Consider the following 26,280-nt stretch of genomic DNA (forward strand, 5'->3'; position numbering starts at 1 on the left):
TCATTGACTTTGATTTCTCTCGGCCATCAATCTGTTGGTTGTGTACAGTAAGAGTAGTAAATATTTCTATTATGGTAGCATCCAATGGCCCCAGCTGGGATTGGAGCTCTATTATGCTGGGGTGCAGCACAAACATGGGAAAGAGACACTGGCTTTCAGTGCTGCTAGAGGAACAATTTTTCCAGGTGAAATTTAAACCTGTGGTCCATGTTCGTTAAAGATCTCATGGCTCTTTTCATAAAAGTAGGTGTGCTGTTGCTAACTTCTGTATCCAGGTTAAATTCCATTGTGGATAATTTTTGCATATGTTTTACATTTGGTTTTGTGTACTGAGTCTAATGTGTGGACTGTATTATAAAGTGAAAATATAAATACGTTTCCTGACAGACCATCATATTTTAAAAGAATAGTGGATAGTAAAATAAAAAATGAGGATATACTTCACTGACCCAGTGAATGATCAGAAATGTCCAAATCCCCTGGAACTGGTGTTTGTGTGTTGGTCACTCACCACAAAAGCAGTTTTCCTCTCCTGGAATTGACACCTCCTCATCTATTGTTGGGAGTGGACTACATCCACCCTGATCGAATTGGCCCTGTCAGCACTTGTGAGGTAATTTCCTTCTCTTCATGTGTCAGTATATTTATGTCTGTATCTGTAATTTTCACTCCATGCATCTGAAGAAGTGGGTTTTTTACCCATGAAAGCTTATGCTCTAATAAATTGGTTAGTCTCTAAGGTGCCACAAGTACTCCTTTTCTTTTTGTGAATACAGACTAACACGGCTGTTACTCTGAAACCTGTCATTGTGGATAATGAAATTCTGTTTGCTTAGCGCTTTCCCCACATTTGTAACTGGGTGCAGTATTCTCTAACCTGGCTATGGCAGACAGTTAGCCCAGAAACACATTCTCCTCTTCTGTGAATTGGGCAGGGGCTTTCTTGTTTGTTAAATGTGTTCCAGAATGCATCATCCTGTGACAACGCTTTTATAGTGGTACTTGTGTGACACCTTGTTGAATTTTTGCCAGACAAACCTTGCATCTCAATATAGCTGTATAGATTTGTAGCTTCCTGGCATTGTATTTCTGTGAGAAAGGCTTCTCTAGACTTGTGTTGTGTTGTATTCTTTTGAGTTATATAGTTTAAGAATAGGAGTACTTGTGGCACCCTAGAGACTAACCAATTTATTTGAGCATAAGCTTTCGTGAGCTACAGCTCACTTCATCGGATGTTTAAGAATGCATCTAATTTGTCTAACATCTGTATGTTGGACAGTGCCTCGTGCAATGGAGCCCGGCTGCTGTTTGGAGCCTCTGGTTAAATATCACAATATGGGCTCTTCAAACGAAGAGACAGGCCATTGATTAAATAGACTCTAAGCTGGAGGCCGTGATCTTGTCCTTCCAGTGTCTGAGGGTTATGTGTTTGGCTGCAAAGCATTGCGACTATCGCCCATTAATGTAAAGGGAGTTTGTGATCAGGGATCTGAATGATCAGTGAGAAGGCATTGGCATTGCTCTTCCTGGAATGATTTCTGAGGAAGGTATTGGATCATATTAAAGAAGTTCTGTATTAAAATCACAAATGAGTTTGATTCCCCAGAGTTTAAATTCCAGGGTATTGCTAATTAAGAGGTCTCTTGGTTTTTGGTACTGTTTCTCTCCCTCTATGTGTGAAACTTGCAAGCTGCTAATTGTGTTAGTACATGCTAAGACAGAGTCTATTCTCAAAGCAATTCCACAAGAGAGAGAGACTCAAAGCAATACTCTAACAACAGAAACAGCACCCAGAGACTCCCCACCCTTTTGTTGTATTAACAATTGTGATTAAAATAGAGATAGAGGATGTCTGTGGATGGATGCTTGGTGTGGATAATAACTGAATGATCAGGGAGGTGCCAGCCTAAGAATCCAGTGTCCATCGGCTGAAGAAGGCGTCAAGTGGAAATAACCAGAGGACCCCCCCCCCCCGGAGGGCAGACTGGAATCCACCCAACAGCCTCAAGGATGGGAGAACCAAAGAACAAGATAACATCTTGGAGCCCTCAGGAATGTGCTATCTGCTGATTGATTCAGCAACAGCATGATGAAGCAATTCCCATAGACTGGCATAGGAAGAAATTCCTATAAAAATAGACTCTAAAAAGTGAGAACTTTGGGGTCTGATTCTGCAAACCAACTTCCAGGAGCATCAGATGAGCATCTGACAAGGCCCTGCTCCCTCCTCATGTCCAGGCCACCTGGCCAGTGGCTTGGCATGAGCAACTGTAAGGCTGGTAACTATGATAACAACCTTGCAGAACCTGTGTGTGTATGTTTGTATGAATGAATGTGTGAATAAATATGAGATTGAATGGAATGTTATAACTATAACTAACTGCTTACTATGATTCTTTCTGTATTCACAATAAATGTGGTATTTTGCCTTTTTCCCTTTAATAAGATCCTGCTGGTTTTTATTTTATTGGTACAACAAAGGCGGAGGGAAAGTAGAGGAACCTGTCATGATGAAATCCTTTCACGCAGACATTTTCTAACCTTTTAGTAACATTTATTATTGCAGAAAAGGTCACTTCTGCAGCTTGCTCTCTCTTTTATCTTTAGCTGATGGTTTCTAATGCTGTGTGGCAACAGTACATCTCCACCCCTTCTCCCTAAGTCTTATGAAGAATGATATATAATAAGCAAATATATAACCTAGTCACAGTAGAGGCAACATCACCCTTTTGGAGGAGAGAGTACAGGATGCATTTTACACCAGCTTTAAGGAACATTGTTTACTACGGAAATTAACAAAAGGGCAGTGAAAGTAGACCTTGTTTTAAACTTCTTTGGAGAATAGGTTTCTTTGCAGTACGGAGCTCTCTAAATCTGCCCAAGTCAGACTGGTATCAATATAGTAAACCACCCTCAAAATCTTCAAGAAAAAACATTTTTAAAAACCAGTGTGAATGTATTGACGGCCTTGCAGACAGCATCCTGTCCAATGAGAAGATGCTCTGGGGCTGCCCATATTATAAGATTCCCCCATGCTGCCTTATCAGCATCCCTGAAAAATTGATCTGGGCTGAGGTGGATATTCATTCCTCATATCCCATGCAGTCATTGGCTTCACTGCTGAGAACGTCAGCAAGGGACCCATTCCGAATGTCTTTTGTGAATGGGACATGTGCTTACAATGAACTGGACTGACAATTTCGCTACCACCCCCAACCAACCAAACACATTTGGCACAGGTCTCTTTATTGCTGTCAGGTGTAATAGTGTCTGGTCAGTTCCCACCTGGGGCTTGATTTGTGCTAGTGACCTAGAGACAGAAGGTATTCAAGCCCCAATCCTGTCACTGAAGTCAATGGGAGTTTTTGCCATTGATTTCAATGGGAGCAGGAGCAGGGTCTTAGTCCCCTGGATATATATATATTTTTTAATTAAAAGAACGTTGCTGGGATTTGGGTGAACGTCGCATGTCTTTATTAGTTTCAGATCCTTTTATTAAACCCGATGTAACACACCAAAGATGGTAATGTCTCCTTTGCCTTTGTTATACAGGATTCCAATGGACTTCGCAGCTCTGTCTGTGAAATAACCACAATCCTCCTTGAATGTTGTCTTCCCAGTTAGGTACTTAGGTAAACTATTCCAGTTTTAAAAGCACCAAACCCCTTTGTTTTACAATTTCCTAAGCACTCCATGATCCCTTAACACTGTGATATTAGAGTTTGCTGTGTATCCTGAGCCTTTTTCAAGCATTGGTTCCTGCAGCAAATCACCTGTGCACTATGCTGACAAAGGTACGACAGACGGCAAGAGAAAACTGTTTTTGTACAATTCTGTATTTTTGTGCCTTAAAACTTTGCGTGGAACGTATTTTGTGTAAATGTTGTGATCCACTCAAAAGTACTTATTATTCTGTACTTAGCATATTTACCATAAGCATTTTGTGTAATTGCTTTTACCCGGTTGAAAGCTTTCATGACTTCTGAGACTCGGATGGATGACTATCCTTGATATATCTTCTGTTACATTATTAATTTTACCAGAGAAAGTGTTTTGTTTTTAACATAAAACAGAGCAAATTGTGGTCATGTAAAAATATGTAGCTTTTAAAAGCAAACCATTAACTATGGATGCCTATCAGGACAGGGGAAGGGGATTTGGTAAATTTCTCGTAGGACTGCAGAAATCTTACTATCTGATACAGGAGGGTTAGAATTGGATGGATTAAGAAGTCTTTTCTAGCTCTATTATCTTTTTGGGTAGGGAATGGGAATTTGAAACTTCAGGCTGTATTGTAGTTTAGGGAAGGAAAAGACTTACGGTATTAAAATATCGACTCCATCTTCGTACAAGAGCAGGTTAAAGTCTCCCAGTAAAGAACTTGGCATTTGATTCTCCCAACCACGTACAACTGTGTGCCACTGAGTACTTTTAGTAGTAAGTTCTACTCAGTAATATGTATTTGGAGGATCAGACTATCCTACATTAAACTGATACTACACTTGATCGTAGTAAAAGGTTAAGACCGGGTCTGTAGTCCTGGGCATCGAATCTGCACAGTTTTCTTAGGCTTTGTTGTGGATTAATTAAGATGTACCTCTATTATTGAGATGGATTAGTATAGAGCAAGTGCAGCTAGACATGGACTATTCATCTGTTTCTTTTTGAAAGACACACTGAAATGATTGACAGTCCTGATTAAAACATTACCATTCACAGATATGCAGGTAGTCACAGAGCATTCTCTACCAACAAGAAAAAAAACAATCACTCCACCCCAGTGGTCTGGACCGAATATTAGAATTGTCTTTAAGTTCATTTGTAACATTGAAGAGTGCAACCAGCAGCTGCAACAGAACTGATTTCTTTCGGTGCCTTTGCACTTTAATTTTAGAATCAGATGTTGATTCTGTAGCTACTTGGACCACAAATTGCTGTAAGCAGAACATTGTGTGTGACACTGGAATTACTGTATAAACAGTGATTTTTTTTTTTTTAATTTAGAAAAATTTGCAGCAAGGAATTTTTAGCACATCATGCAGCATGCTCTGTTTTCTGGCTTGTAAATTCAAGCTGTGTAATAATATTTATATACAAATGCTGACTGTGATTTTTCCATCTCGGAAAAAGGAGATCTAATTTAAAACCACCGTACGTGATGCAAAGCAGATATTTTTTGACTTGCATAGAGGTGCACGTGTATGTTGTAATTTTTGTTTGAAAGGGGATTGCTTTTTTTTTTTTGTTTTGTTTTTTTTTTAAAGACAGTCTTACATGTGCACAGTCTAGTGAAGAAAAGGTCATTTTGTTGTTTAAAAAAAGCAAATTGCGCTTAGAAAAGAGTGTTTCGTCCCCACGACTTCCTCCCCCGAATTTATTACTTTAAAATGCAAGTGACTAGCTGTCAGGCTATGACAGACCTTTAGCTTTGTTCACACTAGGATCGGTAACATGATGGTTACATGATTAAACACACCATGGCTTCTGTGGTCATTGTGAACAAGGACTTTTTTTTCTTTCTTTTTTTTTTTTCAAAGAACCATGCTATCAGGAAAAATCTTCTCCACAAAACTGTGCTAGAAAGTAGCACCCCAAGTCCAGTAAACATTTGGTAGCTTTATGCACGTGTAGTCACGCTGACTTTATGTTTGCAAGATCATGAAGCGAGCTGTAGCTCACGAAAGCTTATGCTCAAATAAATTGGTTAGTCTCTAAGGTGCCACAAGTCCTCCTTTTCTTTTTGCGAATACAGACTAACACGGCTGTTACTCTGAAACCTTTAGCTACACGGTAGCAAGGATTGTAGCATAGATTTAAGACAAAAGCAATGCTTCTCCGTTCTAGCCAAAAACACTGTTCTAGAATCTTAGCATGTTTTTGATCCCACAGTGCACAGGGCTTTTGGTTTTCATTATGAAAAACTGTGCCTGTAGGACTCCTTTTATAAAGTGTATATCTGAGAAATAATTACACAAGATTTAAGATTTGTTAATTCTATAAATTGGTTAGCCTCTAAAGTGCTACAAGTACTCCTGTTCTTTTTGCTGATACAGAATAACACGGCTGCTACTCTGAAGACTACAGATGTGTCTCTGAGCTCAGCTCCTAATCCAAACTAGCCCAATGTGCATAGGGGTCTGAATCAGAATTTTGGTTTGGCCTGTTACAGAGGTAGGAGTCAGATGTGAAGTTCAGGTCTGAACACCTGTAAGTTCTTGTTGTTCAGATTCCTTTGTAAGCTCTTTGAGGCAAAGATCATCTTTATATGTGTACAGCTCCTAGCACAATGGAGGCCTGAGCCTTAATTTGGGCCTCTCGATGCTATCATAATACACATTTTTATTATTATTTTATTAATCCAAAATTTTGAATTAGGGCCATTTCTACACCAACTAGTTAAATTGCATTTGTAAACAGTTGCTCAGAAACAAAAGAGAGCCAGTTGTACAAATGCATGTAGCTGACACTCCTGGTTGATCCTAAAACAGGGATACTGAACCAAAGAGAATAATGAGGTACTGAAATAAATTACGCAGTGGGCAACATAGAAATCCGGTAACTTGCCTACTGAGGGGCTTAGACAATATATGGTATAAAAATAAGGTAATGCACTTTGACATTGAAGTTTCCTGTTTCTTTTTAAAATTACACTCTGGTAATCTGGATACTTTTGTATTGTGTGTGTGTTTGTTTATAGAACAAAACACCCAGTTTTATTGTGTTTTTAAAATAGCTTCCAGTAACAAATTAATGTGGACATTTTCAAGTGGTGCATATTTAATCCTAAAGCTCCACACTGTTAAATCTCATGGCAGAATTATATAGATGGCAGTACTGAGTTGACAGAAACAGCAGGGGATTATATAGAAAAGACAGGCGATTTAGATAAATTGTCTTTAGCCTTTGATCACCTTGAGACTGCCTGGAAAACTTCCTGGTCGTTCCTAAATTCTGAATTGTTCAGCTGCTGGTGCTATTCATTGAACTAGAACATTGTATCCTATCCTAGGTGCTCTGATATAACATCCCCCATCCTGAGGATGCAGAGTATTGTTAGGGTTGTAAAGAACTGCTGTATTGAGAGGGATTAAGGTGAGGTTTGGGTTCCAAATGCCAAAAGCTTTAGGTGGGGCTATCAAAGAAAGCTTTATAATGAGTTTAGTTCCAGTATACACATTATACATTGCTGCAACAAATCTATTTCAGATGCTAATATATATTGTGTCGCACATGTTGGATGATCTAAAGTAGACAGGGATCTCATTCCTTCTCACTTAATTCTCAAAAGAAACAAAATGAAATATACAATTAAAAGGGACACAAAGTTGTTCTGGCCCCAAATTTGGCCTGTTTTAACAATGGTGCCTTTACCTTGCATTTCTTCTTTAAATGTAATGCTTATATGTACTGATCATTTATACGTTATATACACTGTACATAGATGTACAACTTTGTCATTTTAACAATAAACTAGTTAGTGTTATGATACAAGTGTTCTGGCAGGAAGCACATGCTTCACATGTGCTTTGGTTTTGTTTGCCAGCCCTCCAGGATTGTCCTGGAGTCTCCGGGAATTAAAGATTAATCTTTAATTAAAGATTATGTCCTGTGACGAAACCTCCAGGAATACATCCAACCAAAATTGGCAATCCTATGTTACAGGAGTTTGCTTCTGTCAAGCAGTACAGAGCCTTGTGCCTCTAGGACACTTTTCATTCAATAATCTCATTACTTTGCAATACAAACGCTAACTGAACACAGCTGCATCATTCTGAGAGTGAAAAATTGTAGCGTGCCCGATCTAATCCATCCAGTCACTTTGTGGGCACCAGTTTTCAGATGGTGAAAGCGAGGCCCGGGGAGGTTCTGCAACTTTGCCTAGGTCTGTGACAGAGCCAGGGATAGAAGGTACCGTGTTTGATTTTTCTTCGCATTCCCTAACCAGTGAACTATGCTGTCTCTGAAAAGCGAAATAGTCCCATGAGTCAGAAGTTCTAAAATCAAAAGTTAATGTCTTCAGCGGTGAACTACCAACCCTGCAGAGAATTCTGCTTGTTAGGTAAGATACATTCATATTGGGGCTATTTTCCTGTGATAGATGTTATTAATTTTGTTTGTTTTCCTTTCCATATGCCTCAAAATCTGCAGTCACCTGTTGATTTGAAAAGAGCACAGTGGGTAGAAACTGTTGAATTCTGGGTTGTCCTGTTTCCAAACATCCTTTAAGGAATGCATTAGGAATGATACAATGCAGACTCAGAGTTGCCATTTAGGGTGAATGAATAGGCTGTGCTATCTTGTTTTCTTAAGATCACATTTGTTTCCTTCACCAACTAGGAAAAGAAGATCTACAAACTATAATTTGATCACAGCTGTTTCTAGCAGTGGGCTCCTGGGGAAGTAAAGCTTCTAGGACAGTAGGTGTGAATTGGTTAATTTCAGTCCTTCCTGCTATGAAGTGTTACTTTGAAGCATCACCCCCTTCTGTTAACACCTGGGCTCCTTAAATGAAGACAGCACAAAGTGTTTGGGGAAAAAAATAACCTTGAATTTAAAAAGAAAATTAGAGCATATTCTTAGTTCTTTTACATAAGGCGTTATATTCTCTATGCAAGGTATATTTGTGTTTATTTTTAGATAAAATCTTCCATAGCTAATATGTAAAATATATTCCTTAAAGATTTCAGTCTTGTCCATGCCATTATTCCTATCACCCAGTACACATGTGTATGTAAGCTCATGCACAAAGCATCCACATATAAAGGTAGACTTGTTGACAGTAGTAAAGGAGTAGCTGAATTTTATACACCTAGCCAGTTTTACATTAGTGTCCATTTCTGTCTGTTGGCTGGCTGCCTCACTTTGAAAACCTTTACGTTTCTTGCCTGTTGTTAAATCTTTCCTTACTAGCTTATTGCAGATGAGAATTTGGTATTTGGGACTGGAACTGATATCTACAAGCTAATTTACCAGTGATGATATTAATGGGCCAGATATTGGCAATGCAAAAGGCTGCAAGAATTAAGAAATGGGATTCCTGAGAATGTGCCTTGATTTTATGTCCACATATGGCAGCTCTACAATCTAAAGAGCTGTTGACCTTTCTTTCGTCACCTGGCAATGTGCTGGAAAGAATAAGAGCATGGTGGGAGGGACGGGGGACGTGTTACCCAGGAGCCATTTGATAAACTTCTGCCATTCCCCCCAATAGGGGGATTAGGATGACTTCCTTGTCAGTAGTTTTGTTGAATTAAGAGAAATAAAATGCAATGAGGTGGAGAGTTCAGTTAGATGAGCAAAGTTGTTGGGCCTCAGCACCCAAGAGTCAGTCCGTTCACAACAGCTTTATCATCAGGGAGGCTGTCAGGGTCAAGCCAAACCATTTGCTCAGAGCAGGAGTTGAGGGTGTTCAGTTTGTCTCTTTGGTAAAAGGATGCCTTCCTCAGCAGGAAAAGGACCCTGGAAAAAAATGTGTTGACTGTCTGTCTCTTTTGAACAAGCTTTCCCTCTGGGATGATTGTTCTTTGGCCTAAGCAATGACCATGCGTGAATAGAATACCTGTCTTTGAAAACCAGAGTGACATGGCTTTAAAAACGCTGCTGGACAGGAGATCAGTAGCTGGCACTTCCTCTTCTAACCCATTCAAAAGCAGCTTTAAATCGGATTAGCATTTTAACAAATGCTTCATGGTTTACTCTTGGCAGGGAGGATCAAAGGACAAGGAGGACTTTTCAGCTGTTTGCTTTTCCTTTATGTAGAAACTTTACCAGGGCTGCATTTTTTTTTTTTAAACCCAACAAACCATATGACCACTGGCTAAAATAAAATGTTGATTATCTGTTGACATTTTTTAGTTTCCTTTTTGCTGAGTTCTCACCCAGGAGAGCTGTGTGCAGGTACTAAGCACCACAGCTGCAATTTAAATCAGCAGAAATTGGGGGCTCTTAGTAGATCTGAAAATTGGGCTCAGCACCTGCCAGGAAGTGCTGTTTTAATTTAACTGCAATAATGACCTACCGAAAAAAAGTTAAGACTTGCTTGATAGAAAAACGCAATAAGAAAATGGTTTCTTGTCTGTGACTGGAACTGCTGCTCTAGTAGAATTATTGCAGTGATTCACACATTGCCTTTTTCCCCTCTCCCTGCAATATGGATTTTGATACTTTCTGTGTTTGTATCTCTCTTACACTTTCCGCTCAAAATAAGCAGTAACTTGGTCTTTTTCTCCTAGCAGGATCTAGGTCCCAGAGTTGAAGCAAAACAACAAAAACAAAGTTATTAAAATTAATAAGCTAGTAAGCGTGGCCTTGTGTCTAAAGAAAAGTACTGTACTAGGAGCCTGGAGTTCTGGATTCTATTTCTGGCCCTCCCACAACATTTCTGTGTCACCTTGAAGTCACCAAGTTCCTTTCTACTTTACAGTTTCACCAGAGTCAAGGGACTGGGGCCTTGTCTACATCAAGGAAATTGCACTGGAATGGCTACCTCAATGGAGTTATATCGTTGCAGACTCTGGATGCAGATGTGCTGTGTCAGTGTAAGGCTTCATCTGTCTTTAACAATAGTCTGGATGTCATAGGGCAGCTTCTTTCCCACTCTTCCTTATGTTTTTCTTCTTGACTCAGCTACAGCTGCTCCCTATAGGATCCATAAGCTCCTCACATCATTACTTCTCTGTAAATGGAAATTTGCTATGAAGCACCCTTAATATTTTTGGTTGCTAAACAAACTGGTTTTGGATGGAAGCCTATTGTATTTCAAAAAGAAAAGGAGTACTTGTGGCACCTTAGAGACTAACCAATTTATTAGAGCATAAGCTTTCGTGAGCTACAGCTCACTTCATTGGATGCATACTGTGGAAACTGCAGAAGACATTATACATCCGATGAAGTGAGCTGTAGCTCACGAAAGCTTATGCTCTAATAAATTGGTTCGTCTCTAAGGTGCCACAAGTACTCCTTTTCTTTTTGTGAATACAGACTAACACGGCTGTTACTCTGAAACCTGTCATTATTGTATTTCAGTGGATTAACATCTAACATGGCCATTACTAGAGACTGGCCTGAAATTAAACTCCAGATCTGAATACCTCCAAAACTTGGGTGAGTTTGGATCTGAAAGCAAACTTTGCAACTGACCCCTGTTTTCTTATGGGCAGAGCCAAATGCCCCAAAACTGTGGGAAAGTTTAGATTTGGATGCCAGCATTGCAATTTAGACCCATCTCTACCTCAGCCCAAGAGTTGGTCCAGGCTCACTTGTATTTCACCTAAGCTTCATAAAAAGGCACATGAGCTCAATTTTGCATTGATAACAAAACCTGAACCCAGACTTACCAATATCTGGGTGGTGATCACAAGGCTGTTTGAAGACATTCGTAACTCTTTATTTCGTTAACTCTTTATTTTTAGGGCATTATCTATTTCTATTTCCTCTGTCTAACTTAATTTGGATAGGAATACATAAGTTACATGCTGAATTAACATGAATCCATATAACGAATAATCTATATTTCATAGGCGGAGTGCTGTTTAAATGTTGAAACAGCAAAGAATGGTTTCTGGCTTTTCAGACACAACATGTTGTGTGAGGAATGAGGAAGCGTGGAACAGATGCACTCTTGTAGCTTGCTCTATTTGTCTTCTTAAAAATAATAAAGATGACAATTTCAGCTCATTTAATGCTTTGTTAGTTCAAATAAACCATTTGGCTAATCAATATTTATGGCAAACTGATAATACTTTTGTGGCAGTGAAAGTTCCCAAAACAAATGAGACCACTTCCTGTTTTTTGTTGCTGATAGATCTGGTAATGAAATCAGACGGTGACTAGACCCATTCTAATCCTACATCCTGTTCTTTCATATCCATTTAAGTACTGGAAAAACCAAAACTGTCTTTATAAATTCTAAAATGTTTTCAGTTTTTTGCATCCAGTTTAGAGAAAGCTTAACCAGAAAGGAAGGATTGTACAGAAATCACTCACAACTGCAGGCATCATAACAAAATCTGATGGGTTTTTTTTTTTGTAGTTAACTAACAATTTTCCTTCCCCTCCCACCCCCTTTCAATATTGACTTAATTTATGCAGTGATATGAGAGTCTCAGAGAGTTATTTTACCAATTAAAGTGTGATGTTGCCTAATAATTGCTTAGGAAAGGAATAAAGAAAAGAGCTGTTGCTCTAGCCCTCCAGATGTTTCTCATCTGGAATATGGACCATTTTGTCTGCTTTTTTGATTGGAGGATAATAAAGAATGAAAATAAACAATAATTACTAGCAAGAAAAAAGTGCACAAGAATCCAAGCAGCTGAGTTGAAAATTTGTAGTATAGTTAAAGTTATTCAATTACTGGTAATTTAACTCTTTCTCTTCCCTTTCCAGTTCGGAGACTTCAATACTGTTTAGAAATGTGAGTGCTTATTTCCAGAGGAAAAACAACGAGGAGTCCTTGTGGCACCTTAGAAACTAAGGTGCCACAAGGACTCCTCTTTGTTTTTGCTGATACAGACTAACACAGCTACCACTGTGAAACCTATTTCCAGATGAAGTGAGCTGGACCTCATGAAAGCTTATGCTCAAATAAATTGGTTAGTCTCTAAGGTGCCACAAGTACTCCTTTTCTTTTTGCAAATACAGACGAACACGGCTTTACTCTGAAACCTATTTCCAGAGGGTAACTAATGGGGACCTGTTGGCCTTTTTTGCCACCTAGTGCCTCTGTCCCTGCATTACTGTGAAAGCACTGATCTATGGAAAGAGTGGGAATTCTTTTTCAGTAACCATCTCTGCTAAATGCACACATTTAATTTAATTTAATTTAACAGATTAAACCTAGACATTCTCCATTCTAATCAGGAAGACACGCTATGGACTCATGTACCCCTTCAATAAGTAGAATGAAAAGGAATTGGTTTGAATAGCACCTCTGCTTTTTTGGACCCAAAAGGTTAATCATGAGTAGCTCACAGATTTTTAAACGTGACTTATCCCTTTTCATGTTAGGTGCTAAATCATGTTTAACATCGTATTAGATAACATAATACATTTCCCCAGTATTGACATGGCCACAGATAAATGAATTGATCCTATAATTGATGATCCACTTTCTAAACTCCCGCTGACTTAGGCTTATGGCCCAGATTCAGATAAGCATATGTTTAAGTTCCTTTGACTTCATAGGACTCTAGTAGAACTTAAGCCCATGCTTACGTGGGTGGCTGAATCAGAGCCCTAAAACCATAAAGTTTAAACTGTTTGTCCTCATCTCATTTTGTATACAATTCTGCTGTGGCCTGCATCTTTGATCTTGTTCTTTGCTGTCTTCCCCCACCCCCTCAAACATCAGTGCCACACTTGGTGTATCATAGAATCATAGAAATGTAGGGCTGGAAGGGACCTCAAAAGGTCATCTAGTCCAGCCCCCCGCGCTGAGGCAGGACCCAATAAAAGTAGGCCATCCCTGACAGGTGTTTGTCCAACCTGTTCTTTAAAACCCCCACAACCTACCTTGGAAGCCTATTCCAGACCTCAACTAACCTTCTAGTTAGAAAGCTTTTTCCTAATATCTAATCTAAATCTCCTTTGCTGCAGATTGAACCCACTACTTCTTGTCCTACCTTCAGTGGACATGGAGAACAATTGATCTCCATCTTCTATAGAACAGCCCTTAACATGTTTGAAGACTATCAGGTCTCCCCATAGTCTTCTTTTCTCAGGACTAAACAAGCCCAGTTTTTTTTTAACCTTTCCTCCCAGGTCAGGCTTTCTAACCTTGTATATTTTTGTTGCTCTCCTTTGGACATGTTCCAATTTGTCCACGTCTGTGCTAAAGTGTAGTGTCCAGAATTGGACACAATACTCTAGCTGCATCTGCAGTATGATTAGTCGCTCCTTCCGTGCCTTTTTGTATGACCCAATCTACATTTGGGATACCCTCCACCACTCCAGTTTGCCAAACTATCACCCGCCCTGCAGTCAAGGTCTCCCTAAAAATTCAGTGATTGCCTACAGGATGTAAACCAAACCCACCCTTTAAAACTAACTATTCAGTCATATTTCTCCAAATTACTCCTATCTCTGGGTTTATCCAGTAGTCCCTGTCTTCTCCTTTTTTGGCTATTAGTTTATAAATTCTTTATAGCAGTGACTGACACTCAGTTTTACTGTGCTGAACTAATTATTCTAACATAGTTTGTTGTTGTTGTAATATACATATGTTGGTTGAATTACAAGCCAGGAAGTTTGAGTGTTTTCAGTGCTGGACGAATAGCAGTGGAAGCATGTGCTAATTTTGTTAGCAATCTCCTCTGATTAGTTAACGGATTTACTGTGTACTGGGACACATGGAAAAGAAGCCCTTGAGGAATTCCACCATGATTTCAACAACTTCCATCCCACCATCAACCACAGCCTGCACCAGTCCACACAAGAGATCCACTTCCTGGACACTACGGTGCTAATAAGTGATGGTCACATAAACGCCACCCTATACCGGAAACCTACTGACCACTATTCTTACCTACATGCCTCCAGCTTTCACCCAGACCACACCATACAATCCATCGTCTACAGCCAAGCTCTATGATAAAACCGCATTTGCTCCAACCCCTCAGACAGAGACAAACACCTACAAGACCTCTATCAGGCATTCTTACAACTACAATACCCACCTGCTGAAGTGAAGAAACAAATTGATAGAGCCAGAAGAGTACCCATAAGTCACCTACTACAGGACAGGCCCAACAAAGATAATAACAGAACACCACTAGCCATCACCTTCAGCCCCCAACTAAAACCTCTCCAACACATCATCAAGGATCTACAACCTATCCTGAAGGACGACCCATCACTCTCACAAATCTTGGTAGATAGGCCAGTCCTTGCCTACAGACAGCCCCCCAACCTGAAGCAAATACTCACCAGCAACCACACACCACACAACAGAACCACTAACCCAGGAACCTATCTTTGCAACAAAGCCCGTTGCCAACTGTGTCTACATATCCATTCAGGGGACACGGTCATAGGGCCTAATCACATCAGCCACACTATCAGAGGCTCATTCACCTGCACATCTACCAATGTGATATATGCCATCATGTGCCAGCAATGCCCCTCTGCCATGTACATTGGTCAAACTGGACAGTCTCTATGTAAAAGAATAAATAGACACAAATCAGATGTCAAGAATTATAACATTCATAAACCAGTCGGAGAACACTTCGATTTCTCTGGTCACTCGATTACAGACCTAAAGGTCGCAATATTACAACAAAAAGACTTCAAAAACAGACTCCAAAGAGAGACTGCTGAATTGGAATTAATTTGCAAACTGGATACAATTAACTTAGGCTTGAATAGAGACTGGGAGTGGATGTGTCATTACACAAGGTAAAACTATTTCCCCACGTTTATTCCCCCCCCCCCCCAACTGCTCCTCAGACATTCCTGTTAACTGCTGGCAATGGCCCACCTTGATTATCACTACAAAAGGTTTTCTCTCCCCCTCCCCCCGCTTTCCTTCTGGTAATAGCACATCTTAAGTGATCACTCTCCTGACAATGTGTATGATAACACCCATTTTTTCATGTTGTGTGTGTATAGAAATCTCCTCACTGTATTTTCCACGGTATGCATCCGATGAAGTGAGCTGTAGCTCACGAAAGCTTATGCTCAAATAAATTGGTTAGTCTCTAAGGTGCCACTAGAACTCCTTTTCTTTTTGCGAATACAGACTAACACGGCTGTTACTCTGAAACCTGTGTACTTGGTGTACATATTTGTACAATATGCATAGTGTGTCCTTACCCATCCTCATAATATATATTACACTGGGATACAGAATCATAGGACTGGAAGGAACCTTGAGAGGTCATCTAGTCCAGTCCCCTAGCGGAACTCTGTTTTATAGCAGAGAAAGGCCTGAATCAGAAACTTGAACTTTGCATTGAGGAGGGATTAAATCTCACTGCAGATTTTTGACTTGGGCCCATTGCTTGTTTATAATGAAGTTAAGTAGAGTGGAAGTCCCACACTATTGCAGTGCATTTTAATGTGCAAATTCCAGCTCTTGGACGAGCAAACCTCAGCTTATAATGGAGTTGTTCTGCTTTTTTTGGGGGGGGGGGGAGTGGGGGGTATGCAAACAGGAACTGGAAGAAGGGAGGGAGAGAAAGGGGAGGACACGAAATTTTTTTTATAATAGTAATTTGTTTTCCATAGGGCAAAGTCACCTTAGTAGAATTCCACAATATTGTAATCAATTACCAGTCTCCTTTTTCCTCGCCTTCCACCTGTCCACAACAGAAAGGTCTATTGTTATGAAGCCTAGGATTCCACTGTATAAAACACCCACATTCAAAATTAGAGGGTCAGTGGCTGATTGGCTGAGTGCTTTGCAGTGTTGTATAATGACTATTATTATGTATAAAAATACACATTGTGTGTAATATATTACCTTTAGGTACCCGGCTGCAGCCTCTATTGAGGCAACAGAGGCAGTCAGAGCTCCCAACATTTGATGATCCATAAAGGGAAAAGTGGCACTTAAAACGATTTTATTCAGGTGGGGGCTCTGTAAGAAATGAAAATAAAGCTTTTGAATTGCTGCGTATAAACTTGAGTTTAAATGAAAAGCTTTTTATTTGGCTTGAGAGCCAGAGTTTTCTAAGCCAGTGTGCCATGTGGTCTGGAACCAAATGTTATGGGTAACAGATCGGAACAGGGAACACTTTGAATGGCAAAAAAAAAAAAAAAAATCACTCTAGTTAAGCTGCAACAGCTGAAATGCAAGTATGTCAGGAAACATGGAGTCATCTCATGGCAAAGCATTTTCCTGGGGAAGATTTGGGGGGGGTGGGGGGGATGATGGGGGGGAGGACAAAAACTCAGGTGCTCTTGCCTGATTTATGTGTAAACATATAAATGCACTGGTTTATTAGTGTCTTCAATTTTACAGCTTTATTTCCAGTGTGTTGTGCACGCACCTCTTGTCAGCCTGTTCTGTGCAGCATTTTATGTGTGTGTTGCTTAGCCTGGCTGGATTGGGGAACGCTCTCCAACTGCTGCCTACTTGGTGCCTTGCCAAGGCAGCACTGTAGGATTTGCTTCAGTAACTTTTCAGTTCAAACAGAGGAAAGCTGCCTCTACCCTGCAGACAAAGCAGAAGGGAACCAGTAAAACAACTTTTGCAGACACATGGAACCAGAGAGAGATCGCACTTTAACTGCTTATTTAATTTGACACTGTCCTTAAACATAAGGTCACTTTATTGCATGCTTGAGGCCTGCCAGACTGAGGAAGTTACCTTGTGAAGGAAGGAAGTACACCGTACTGTCTAAATATTGTTGATTATGTATTGAATGGAGGCCATAGCTTTAAGAATCTAAATAGTAGTTCTTTGTGCCCCTGTTTGCCTCCTGCCAAAGTACTTTCCATAATTAGGCTTAAAACATATTTACATTCCTGTTGTCTTTGGTACTAGGCACATATCACTGTGTGTATGTGCTCTCTATATACTGTACAAGTACGTCGCTCAGACATATATATTTATATTCATGCAGAATGTACATTTCTACCCAGTTCTGAGGAGAATAACTTCAGCAGAAGGATAAGTAACTGACATATGTGCTTTGAGAAATCTAGGATCACAGGAGTAAGAGGTGGAAAAGATCAGTTTCAGCTATCCCTGCCCCCCACCCCCGCCATGCAATGACACAATCTCCATATAGTGGAGTTACAAGATATTAAAGAGGTACTGTCTTTTTGTCTCAGTCAGAAGTTGACTGACTGGCTGAATGGACCCTTTAAAAAAACACCTGATGTTTCTTTGGAAACTAGAGATGGGCTTAAATCAAGAGTGCAATAACCATACATAAACCACAGAAATATCTGCTCTCTGTAGCTGGCACTCATCTACTTGTAGCCGTGCCACGGGTGAGCGTCAGGGTCAGTCACCCTCTTGCACGAAGATAAATGCCAATATTCTCGGTAGCGTAGCATAGGACCTGATTTATCTCTGTGGTATTTGGGATATGGTGGCTGGTGCACAACCGCTTTTCAAATGCATTCCTTCCCCCACCCTTCCATCCCTGCTAATTAGTAGCCAGCCATTGAACAGTTCAGTTTTAAACAATGAACTTGCATAAAGGAGCACTGGATACGTTAGAGCAGAAGTTCCCAAAATGTGTCCAGTGGAGAACTGTCTGGTCACATGGTACTGGCACTCCACCTGCTTCCAGCTGCTGAATTTCATTAAAAGGCAGCTAAACATACACGAATGATTCCCCTACTTTCATGTAAGCCATTACTGTAGCTTCCACCTGACTTTGTGATCATGAAGGGAAAAGGAGGTCTGGGGCCTGTACGATCACTAGTGGGAGGGGAAATGACCACGAGGTAACTTCTGTGTTAAGATGTAGTTCATGCTATGTGAAGCATTTAAGAACCCCTGGCTTCGGAGAATGGTAGTAAGAGAGAGCGAGTTTTTCACCTCTAAGTCACCAGTTCAAATGTAACCCTGGTCAGCAGAGACTAAAGTGGATGCTGTTTCCTCTCTGGTGATCTTTGTGAAATAATAACGAGGAGTCCTTGTGGCACCTTTGAGACTAACAAATTTATTTGGGCATAAGCTTTCGTGGGTTAGAACCCACTTGATCGGATGCATGGAGTGAAAATACAGGAGCAGGTATAAATACATGAAAGGATGGAGGTTGCTTTACCAAGTGTAAGGTCAGTGTGAAATACGTGTAACAGTCAAAGTCAATTCCCAAGGGACAAGTGTCCACATCTTGAAAGCTATCACTACAATGAGAACAAATTCTTATCCTTGTTGGCAGTAGCTACAGAGAGCAGGGCTTGAATAGGCTATGGAGACTGAACACCCCATTTTCCTCTAAGCCCTTGTCTGGAATATGTTTTACCCACTCCTAAAATTTCCCATTGTTGTTGCCACCCCCAGCAGTGGGATTTTTAAGGAAAATGTGTATTGTAGACACAGCCTCAGAGAGTAGGCACCCCGGAAGAGAACTGAGGCATGCTGATGAGGAAAGCGGGGGAAGCTTGCATTCTTGCTACCTGTGTTGTATCTTAGCTGTCAATGAAATCCAGGCCTTCAGTCTTCACAGCTGTCCATCTAGCACCTCTCAGGACACTAAATTCACACAGGTGAAAAAAGTTATATGAAAACAGAAACAGTTTAGTGACACCTTGAAGTCTTCTGGATCTGCTGTAAGTAGTAACCATTTGAGTTCAAATCTGCTCTCTGCTTAGTTCAGTCAATTGTTTGCCAGATTTGGTAAACGGATCAGCGGGCTCCCTTTGCCCCTCAGAAGAAATTATGTTTCTCTAAGAAAACATGGCTGATTATATGTGACCCCTGAAGTCATTCTGTCAGAGGTTTTACAAGGTTTTGTACACAGAGACGGCAGTGCAGTAAAGTGTTGTTTCAGGCTGATGGATATATATTTTTCTACTTGCAGCACGTTGCTCAGAAATCCCAGATGTTTCTGCCACTCTTACTTGACCTAATGTCCTCTCTGTACGCCCTTTAAACAGTTGGGACTGACCCAGCATCCAGCTCAAACATATGGCTGCACTTGTGCAGACAAGTGGCTCCAGAGCTGTTGGACTGCACCTGGTTAGGTTGCAATGGGGGAAGGGGAGGAGGTGGATCAGAATGACTAATTTGCAGGGTGTTGACTGAAACAGCTGTGTGAACTACCCTGCAAATGAAAAGGCAGGCGTTTAAATGGCTTTAAATAGTATTGCTAGCTCTTCCTGTCTACCACATTCCTCAGGGTTTTGCATATAGTGGCATCCTGTTACAGTCGGCAAAAAGGTGTTGCAACGCAGACCTTTTGGGTAGATTCCAAATGTGATGCCTTATGGTGTGGTGAGAGGTCAAGAGGACTTGCTGAATCACTGCTAGTCCACACTGGGGGGAAAATATGGTAGACAGCACTGTTTCAGTTGGCTTGAAGCTGGGATTGCAACCAGGTGATTCAAAATATGCTTGTAAACTGCCTGGGACAGTTGTGTGTGGACATACCATGTTGCAACAGCAAGACATGGCCTTATACACGTTTAACAGTGTAACTAGTGCTGGGTTGTTTGGCGCCAGGGTTTTGTTTCAGCCCACTATGACCTAACGGGCCGCAGTGAAGCTCTAATCCAAATTCAGGTTTTCCCAAGTTTCAGCGTCTGCATCTTTCCTAAAATGTGGCACCCAGAATTGGACGCAGTTCTCCAGCTGAGGCCTCACCCATGAAGAGTGGGACAATTACAACTCACAACTGAGACACTTCTGTTAATACACGCCAGAATGATATTAGGGTTTTTAGGGTTTTTTTTGCAACTGCATCACCATGTTGGCTCATATTCAATTTGCGATCCATTATATCCCCAGAGCTTTTTAATCAGTACTACCGCCTAGCCAGTTGTTCCCCATTGTGTAGTTGTGCATTTGATTTTTCCTTCCTCAGTGTAGTGCTTTGTGCTTGTCTTTAATGAATTTCATCTCCAATTTGTCAAGGTCGTTTTGAATTCCAATCCCATCCTCCAAAGTGCTGGCACTCCCAGTTGCCAATCTTGCCAGTGTTGGTATCGCCTGCAAATTTTATAAGCATACTCTCCACTCCATTATCCAAGTCATTAATGAAAATATTGAATAATGTCAGATGCAGGACTGACCTCTGCCCTTCCACCCCCAGTCCACCTAACTGAGGCAAGTTTTGAGTGAGAGAAGGAGAAAATACTCTGTACTTTAAATAGCACTTTTCATCTGAGGATCTCAAAGCACTTTACAAATGTTAATGGAGGCCTTGTGAAATTATGCGGCTTGCCCAAGGCCACATGGTGACTCAGCAAGTCAGCAGGCTCAGGTGTCCTGAATCTCAGTGCCTTTCTCTAACCTTTAGGTAACACTCTCTTTGGTTTTGCATCATTTAATGCAAGAGTCAGTAAGAGCTGGACCCTCAAGGATTAAGATCAGTGCAATGCTGTTTTCCTTTAAGAGAGAAGTTTGAGGGTTCTATTTTCCCCCCCACCGTGTCTTATTATAGGTATAATAAGCTATAGGAGAGCCACACAGCTAGAGTGACATAGCAAAGAAACAAAGAATAATAAAAGAAAATAACAAAGGATAATAAAGAGCTAGGAGCCAGATTTTAAAAAAATCTTTAGGTGCCTAAAGATCTAGATGGCCGCCCAGTGGGATTTTCAAAAGCATCTGGGCACCCCAGAAGTTACTACCTAGGGTGTCTCTCTGCATCTTTCGGCACCTAACCCCCTTTTTAAAATCTGGCATAAGGCTACTAATCAACATTTCTCCAAAAACATGCTTCTCTCCCCTTACAAAAATGTGTCTGTTTTTGAAAACTTTCTCTTGTAAATGTGGTTTCTTATGAGAGGTACCAGGCTGACAGCCCTGCAGTGAGTGAGGCTTCCCAGTATGGCCCAGTCTCCGTTCTGAATGGGAGGAACCACCTCCAGTGTGTGAGAAAGATACAGCTAGGCAGGAGCTGAGTGCTCAGCACCTCACAGGATCTGGCCCCAGGTGTGAAACTAATACAAAATTCTTACCGGTACAGGGCCTCAGGCAGAAGGGGTGGGGCTGGGGGTCAGCCTCCCCCAGCCAGCCCATTCGCACTGCCTGGTCTGTGCCGTCTGGGGCTCTGGCAGTGATTTAAAAGGACCTGGATCCCCGGGCCCTTTTAAATCGCTGGCCCCGGGGCAGCTGCCCCCTCCTCCCCACCTGTGGCCCTGGCAGCGGTTTAATGTCACTGCGTACGGGCCGGTACCAACTTCTTTCACCCCTGTCTGGCTCTCAAACTCTGGCCGTTATTCTGAGACTGGTGACAAAGGTGTCCACTGTCTGTGTGTGTGTGTGTGGGGGGGTGAGGGGTGTATTTTGTGATTATGGTTTCCTGCCCCCTAGCAACTGGACCAGATCAGCAACTCAAATCCAGTGGTAAGAGATTATTTCCCAACAATTTCACAGTGACTGTCCTGCCCAAAAGAATTGTCTAAGAGGGACTTCCTTTTATTTTTCCTCATCTATCTGTGCTTAAAGTTAAGCACGAGTTTACGTTCTCTGCTGAAGTGAGCTTTATTTAAATCCTTTTATTCAGGACTCCTGGAATTCGTAACCAGTTTTTCACCAGACTAAGTGAATGACTTAAGTTTTCTGGGTGAAATTCTGGCTCCATTGAAGTCAGTGGGAGTTTTGCCACTGATTTCAGTGGGGCCAAGATCTCACCCTGTATCTTAGTCTCCACAAGAAAGTTGTTTAGTCTACAGTCTTGCTTAGGTTTAATTTATACAGGAAAGTCTGGAAAGTATCAATCTAACTAAAACTATATAAGCCACACTTGAACTGAAATGGGAATCTACACAGAGTTTACCAAAGTTGTTTAAAAACACACCTTTAAATGGTGTAAGTCTGTGTGTAGACAAGGCCAGAGTTGACCCATGTGTACTAGGACGCATACAGTGAGCTGAATACATTTACAGCACTTTGAGAACCTCAGATGCCAGGCTCTACATAAGTGCAAAATGTGTATCTATTGTCAGTTATAGTCAGCTTTCACTCCAGAGGCCTGGTCTGGCATAGCTTAGAGTGCAGCAGCATCCCTAGCAGACTCCTTACCAGTTTAACTGAGTTGAACAGAAAATAACTCTCCTTTCAGTTTTTTAGACCATCCAGGGAAATTTTTTTTATAAGGATGATTTAAGTAAATAAAACACAGAAAGGGTTTTGTGTTTTCCTACTTCTATAGTTTTTAGGGTAACTTAATCTATAGAGCCCTATTGGTTTAATCCCCATGGAATTGTGTAGCCTTTTCCTATAGAGGCATTTTTCCTTAAAGCTAAACCACCCTGAGTGTAGTTTGAAGTACATTAACAAAGCTGTGGGGTGGAAGTTTGCATAATTCCTGGCTCTTCTAGTCCTATCTGCTTTCACTTTCTGGACCTCAAAACTTCACAATGAAAAGAAACCAGGCAGCATTGCAAGTAAAAAGGAATTACTAAAATATATATATATTTTTACTTTGTTTAAAAATTCCTTAAGTTGGTTTCAGGGTTATTGCCTCTAAATTCCTCCCAGTGGTCAGCATTTTAAAAAACACTCAACTACTAATAAACACTGAAGATTTATTTACAGCTTATCGTGCATCTGAACATCTGTTTCTCCATCACTATGAGGTTCTCTTGCAATGATTTAATGCAATTCCCTACACCAGGGTTAAATCAAGTTGAGAGGTTCTGACCATGAGCTTCATGCCATGAAGGCCTGTTCTACAAAAACAACTCGGCAGTGGAAATGTCTGACTCGAATTCGGAAATATACTAAGTACAAGGGGGGAAAAAGGGGGGACAGCCAACCTAGGCTTGGGTTTCAGCTTCAGGTCTTTTAGTTCAAAAGGAAGGAGCTTTAATGTGAAGAAAATTACTGAAATAGACCAATTCTACTGAATCTAAAGAAGTTGTGTTGTGTATTTTTCACCCCCTTTCATCCATCAAGTATAGCCTTATTCTTTTCCTTGGCTGGACTTCAAGGCTAAGCACTGAGGGTTTTTTTTGTTTTTTTTTTTGGGGTGGGGGTGGGGTGGGGCTTGTATTTTTTTTTTCTGTGGGTGTTTAATAAAGCCTTGTAGTGTTCCATGTTGGCAACAGGGCAAATCATAATTGTAGCAGGTGGGGGTGGGAGGGAATGGTAACTAAACCCACAGCAACTGATCACAGGAACTCATTGGCTGACACCTAATGCCTTATTCTGGCAGCAATCTGGGCTTTAGGAACCTGTGTTTAGTACCAGAACAAGGTTTCATGATGTAAGGTGAACAGCCCCTTTAAACGTAGAGGATTTATATGCTACAGGCCTAGAACAGCATTCTTACATCACAACCGAGGAGCTTTGAAGTCAAGGGCATAGTAAATGTTTATTTCATTTTGCTGTGATTTTCTAATATCAGACAAAAGCAGAACTTAAGGAGAGGCAAGTAAGGGACAACCACACCTTCTGCACCTGACTCTCAGAAGTCTGTTCCAATTTTGCACCTATGAATAGCTTTTGGCTCTCATGCAGCACTTGAGTGCGCTAAGTGCTATAAATACACTGGCAATTATCTGCACTGCAAAGTTGTGCCTGTAATTATTTGTGGGGGGCAAAATTGGATGCAAAAGTGAGAAGATCAGGGCCTTAAGGTTCTGCTAAGAAATCTTAAATAAGATTAAGATGGTAAAAATCCTTATCATTACTCCCCTTGTTCCTGCCTCCATTCCCTCTCACTCCAGTGTTGTAAAGTGGCATCATTATTCTGTAATAAAGTAACTAGTTTCAGATCCTGGTTACATGTTGCACACACCCTTCATGCAGAAACTTAGAATCCTGATAATGGGACATGAAAAACCGACCTTATTAGGTCATCTCGTCCCTCGTGCAGGACTGTTCTTAGTGTTTTATCCAGTCTAGTTTAAAACATCCCAAGTGAGCAGGGAATTAGCTCCCAGGGTTAGATGGAAGTTCTGAACCAGTTTGGGGTCATAACTCTGCACAGTTTGTGCAGTGCTGTTTCCCATAACATTGATGAAGTTAACTCCAAATACTGGCAAGGGAAAGAATTAATGCTTCCATTTGACAGCAAAGGCAATTTTGATGTAGCCTGCATCCCATTACCTGCCAATTAAAAAAGAAAAGGAGTACTTGTGGCACCTTAGAGACTAACCAATTTATTTGCTCAAATAAAGACTGGGGCAATACAGCATCTTATTTGACCAACGAAACCTGATGATCTTTCTCCCCTTTCCATATGCCGAAGAGAATTTGATCTTCCTTGACTTGTTTTGCACTGACTTCAGTGAATATAGTAGGATGAAGATGAGATAGGATGCAGGAACCTTTTAACATCCAAAAGCATTTGAAGATCACTGGGCCTTTCCTGTCCTTGAGAAAACAGTAACACAGAGGACACCTGAAACAACAACCTCCTCCTCTCTTCATATCTTTGGTGAAAGTCACAAATCAACCCCCCTCTTTTGCTTCTTTGCATTCCTCCCATTTATCAAGTCAGTTTTTTGTTTTCATTCCTCTGCACCAAGCCAAGTCTCTGTGAGAGGCAGGAAGTGCTGTAATCAGAGGAATGTTTCTAACTTTAGTTCTTTTGACTGCAGTGACAATTGCCATGTTATTTTATTTAAATAAACGTCTCCTTTTACTGGAGTGTGAATTAGCCTCTGTGTCAGGCGGTACACTCTATAAAGAGACGAGTCCAGGAGACTTGTTACCAAATGGTACAACTGGGTCTTTAGGCAGGAGAATACTTCTGAATTAAAGTTCTTAGCCTGTGTCACATCTTAACTGATAGTACTGCCAGAATTGCACAACCACATGGGGCTCCATGTTCTCTGGACCAGCAGACTGAGGGTTTGATGGATATGATAGTTTCAGTCTTGGATGGATGGCAAGACTCCATTACTCTGACTTCTGTTGCAAGCTGTGTTTTGCTTGAAACTGCACTTCAGAGTTTCAGCCAGTCACCTGCAGGGTTCAGGAAGATGTTTTTGTTTTGTTTTCTCTGATGCTCAACTGGTCTTATGTATTCTGGATGGTTGTTTCTTTCTTTCTTTCTTCCTCTGAAGCATCGGGGATTGGCCACACCTAGGTACAGGACACCTGACAAGGTGGACCAGTGCACTGAAGTGGTACAGAGAATTCTTTTTCCTTGATGCTTGGCTGGTGTGTCTTGCTCAGATGCTCAGGGTCAAACTGATTGCTGGATTTGGGGTTGGGAAAGAATCCACCCTTCCAGGTCAGCCTAGTGTTATAATAACTGCTGCTAGTGAAATGGGAGTTCTGACACTGATTTTGATAGGAGCAGAGTTAAGTCAACACAGAATACTTTTGAAAATCCCACCTAAATGACTTATACAAACCTAAAAGTAAGTAGTTGACAAGATCAGGAATAGAACCTAGGCAATTCTGACGCTCTCATCCTCTGTTCTAATCCATAGACTAGATTGCCTCCTCTTGCAAACTGTCCCTAGAATTATACCTATTGATTCCATCCATTTGTTTTTAAATGATTGTATTTTAAAGGTGGAGTTTGGATGTGTACACATCCCCTGCCCCGCTTCTGTTAACTTTGAGTTCAGAAACTTTTGAATGAAAGAGGGAGGCAAAAGAAGGGGAATAGCCAAACCCTGAATACTGTGGAGGGGGAAGTGAAAGGGAACCCTCACTCAGAAGATATTGGAAGATGTTGGAGAACCAGATAATCT

General features: G+C 40.9%; 1 protein-coding gene across 2 annotated transcripts in view; it reads left to right on the top strand.

Moving 5' to 3' along the window:
• LOC311524837 (uncharacterized protein) overlaps positions 1 to 26,280 on the top strand; it is a 208,916-nt gene that overhangs the window by 19,972 nt on the left and 162,664 nt on the right. Inside the window, exon 2 of one of the 2 annotated variants that reach the window (XM_084636380.1) lies at positions 10,424 to 10,538. The exons of the other annotated variant lie outside the window; for it this stretch is intronic. Coding sequence (XP_084492506.1) covers positions 10,479 to 10,538 — 60 coding nt within the window. The 5' untranslated portion in view covers positions 10,424 to 10,478. The remainder of the gene's footprint in view (positions 1 to 10,423; positions 10,539 to 26,280) is intronic. 2 annotated transcript variants of the gene reach the window in all.

This window comes from Lepidochelys olivacea, assembly GCF_965140295.1.
Source record: "Lepidochelys olivacea isolate rLepOli2 genome assembly, chromosome: 8".
In the NCBI taxonomy this organism is placed as follows: Eukaryota; Metazoa; Chordata; order Testudines; family Cheloniidae; genus Lepidochelys; species Lepidochelys olivacea.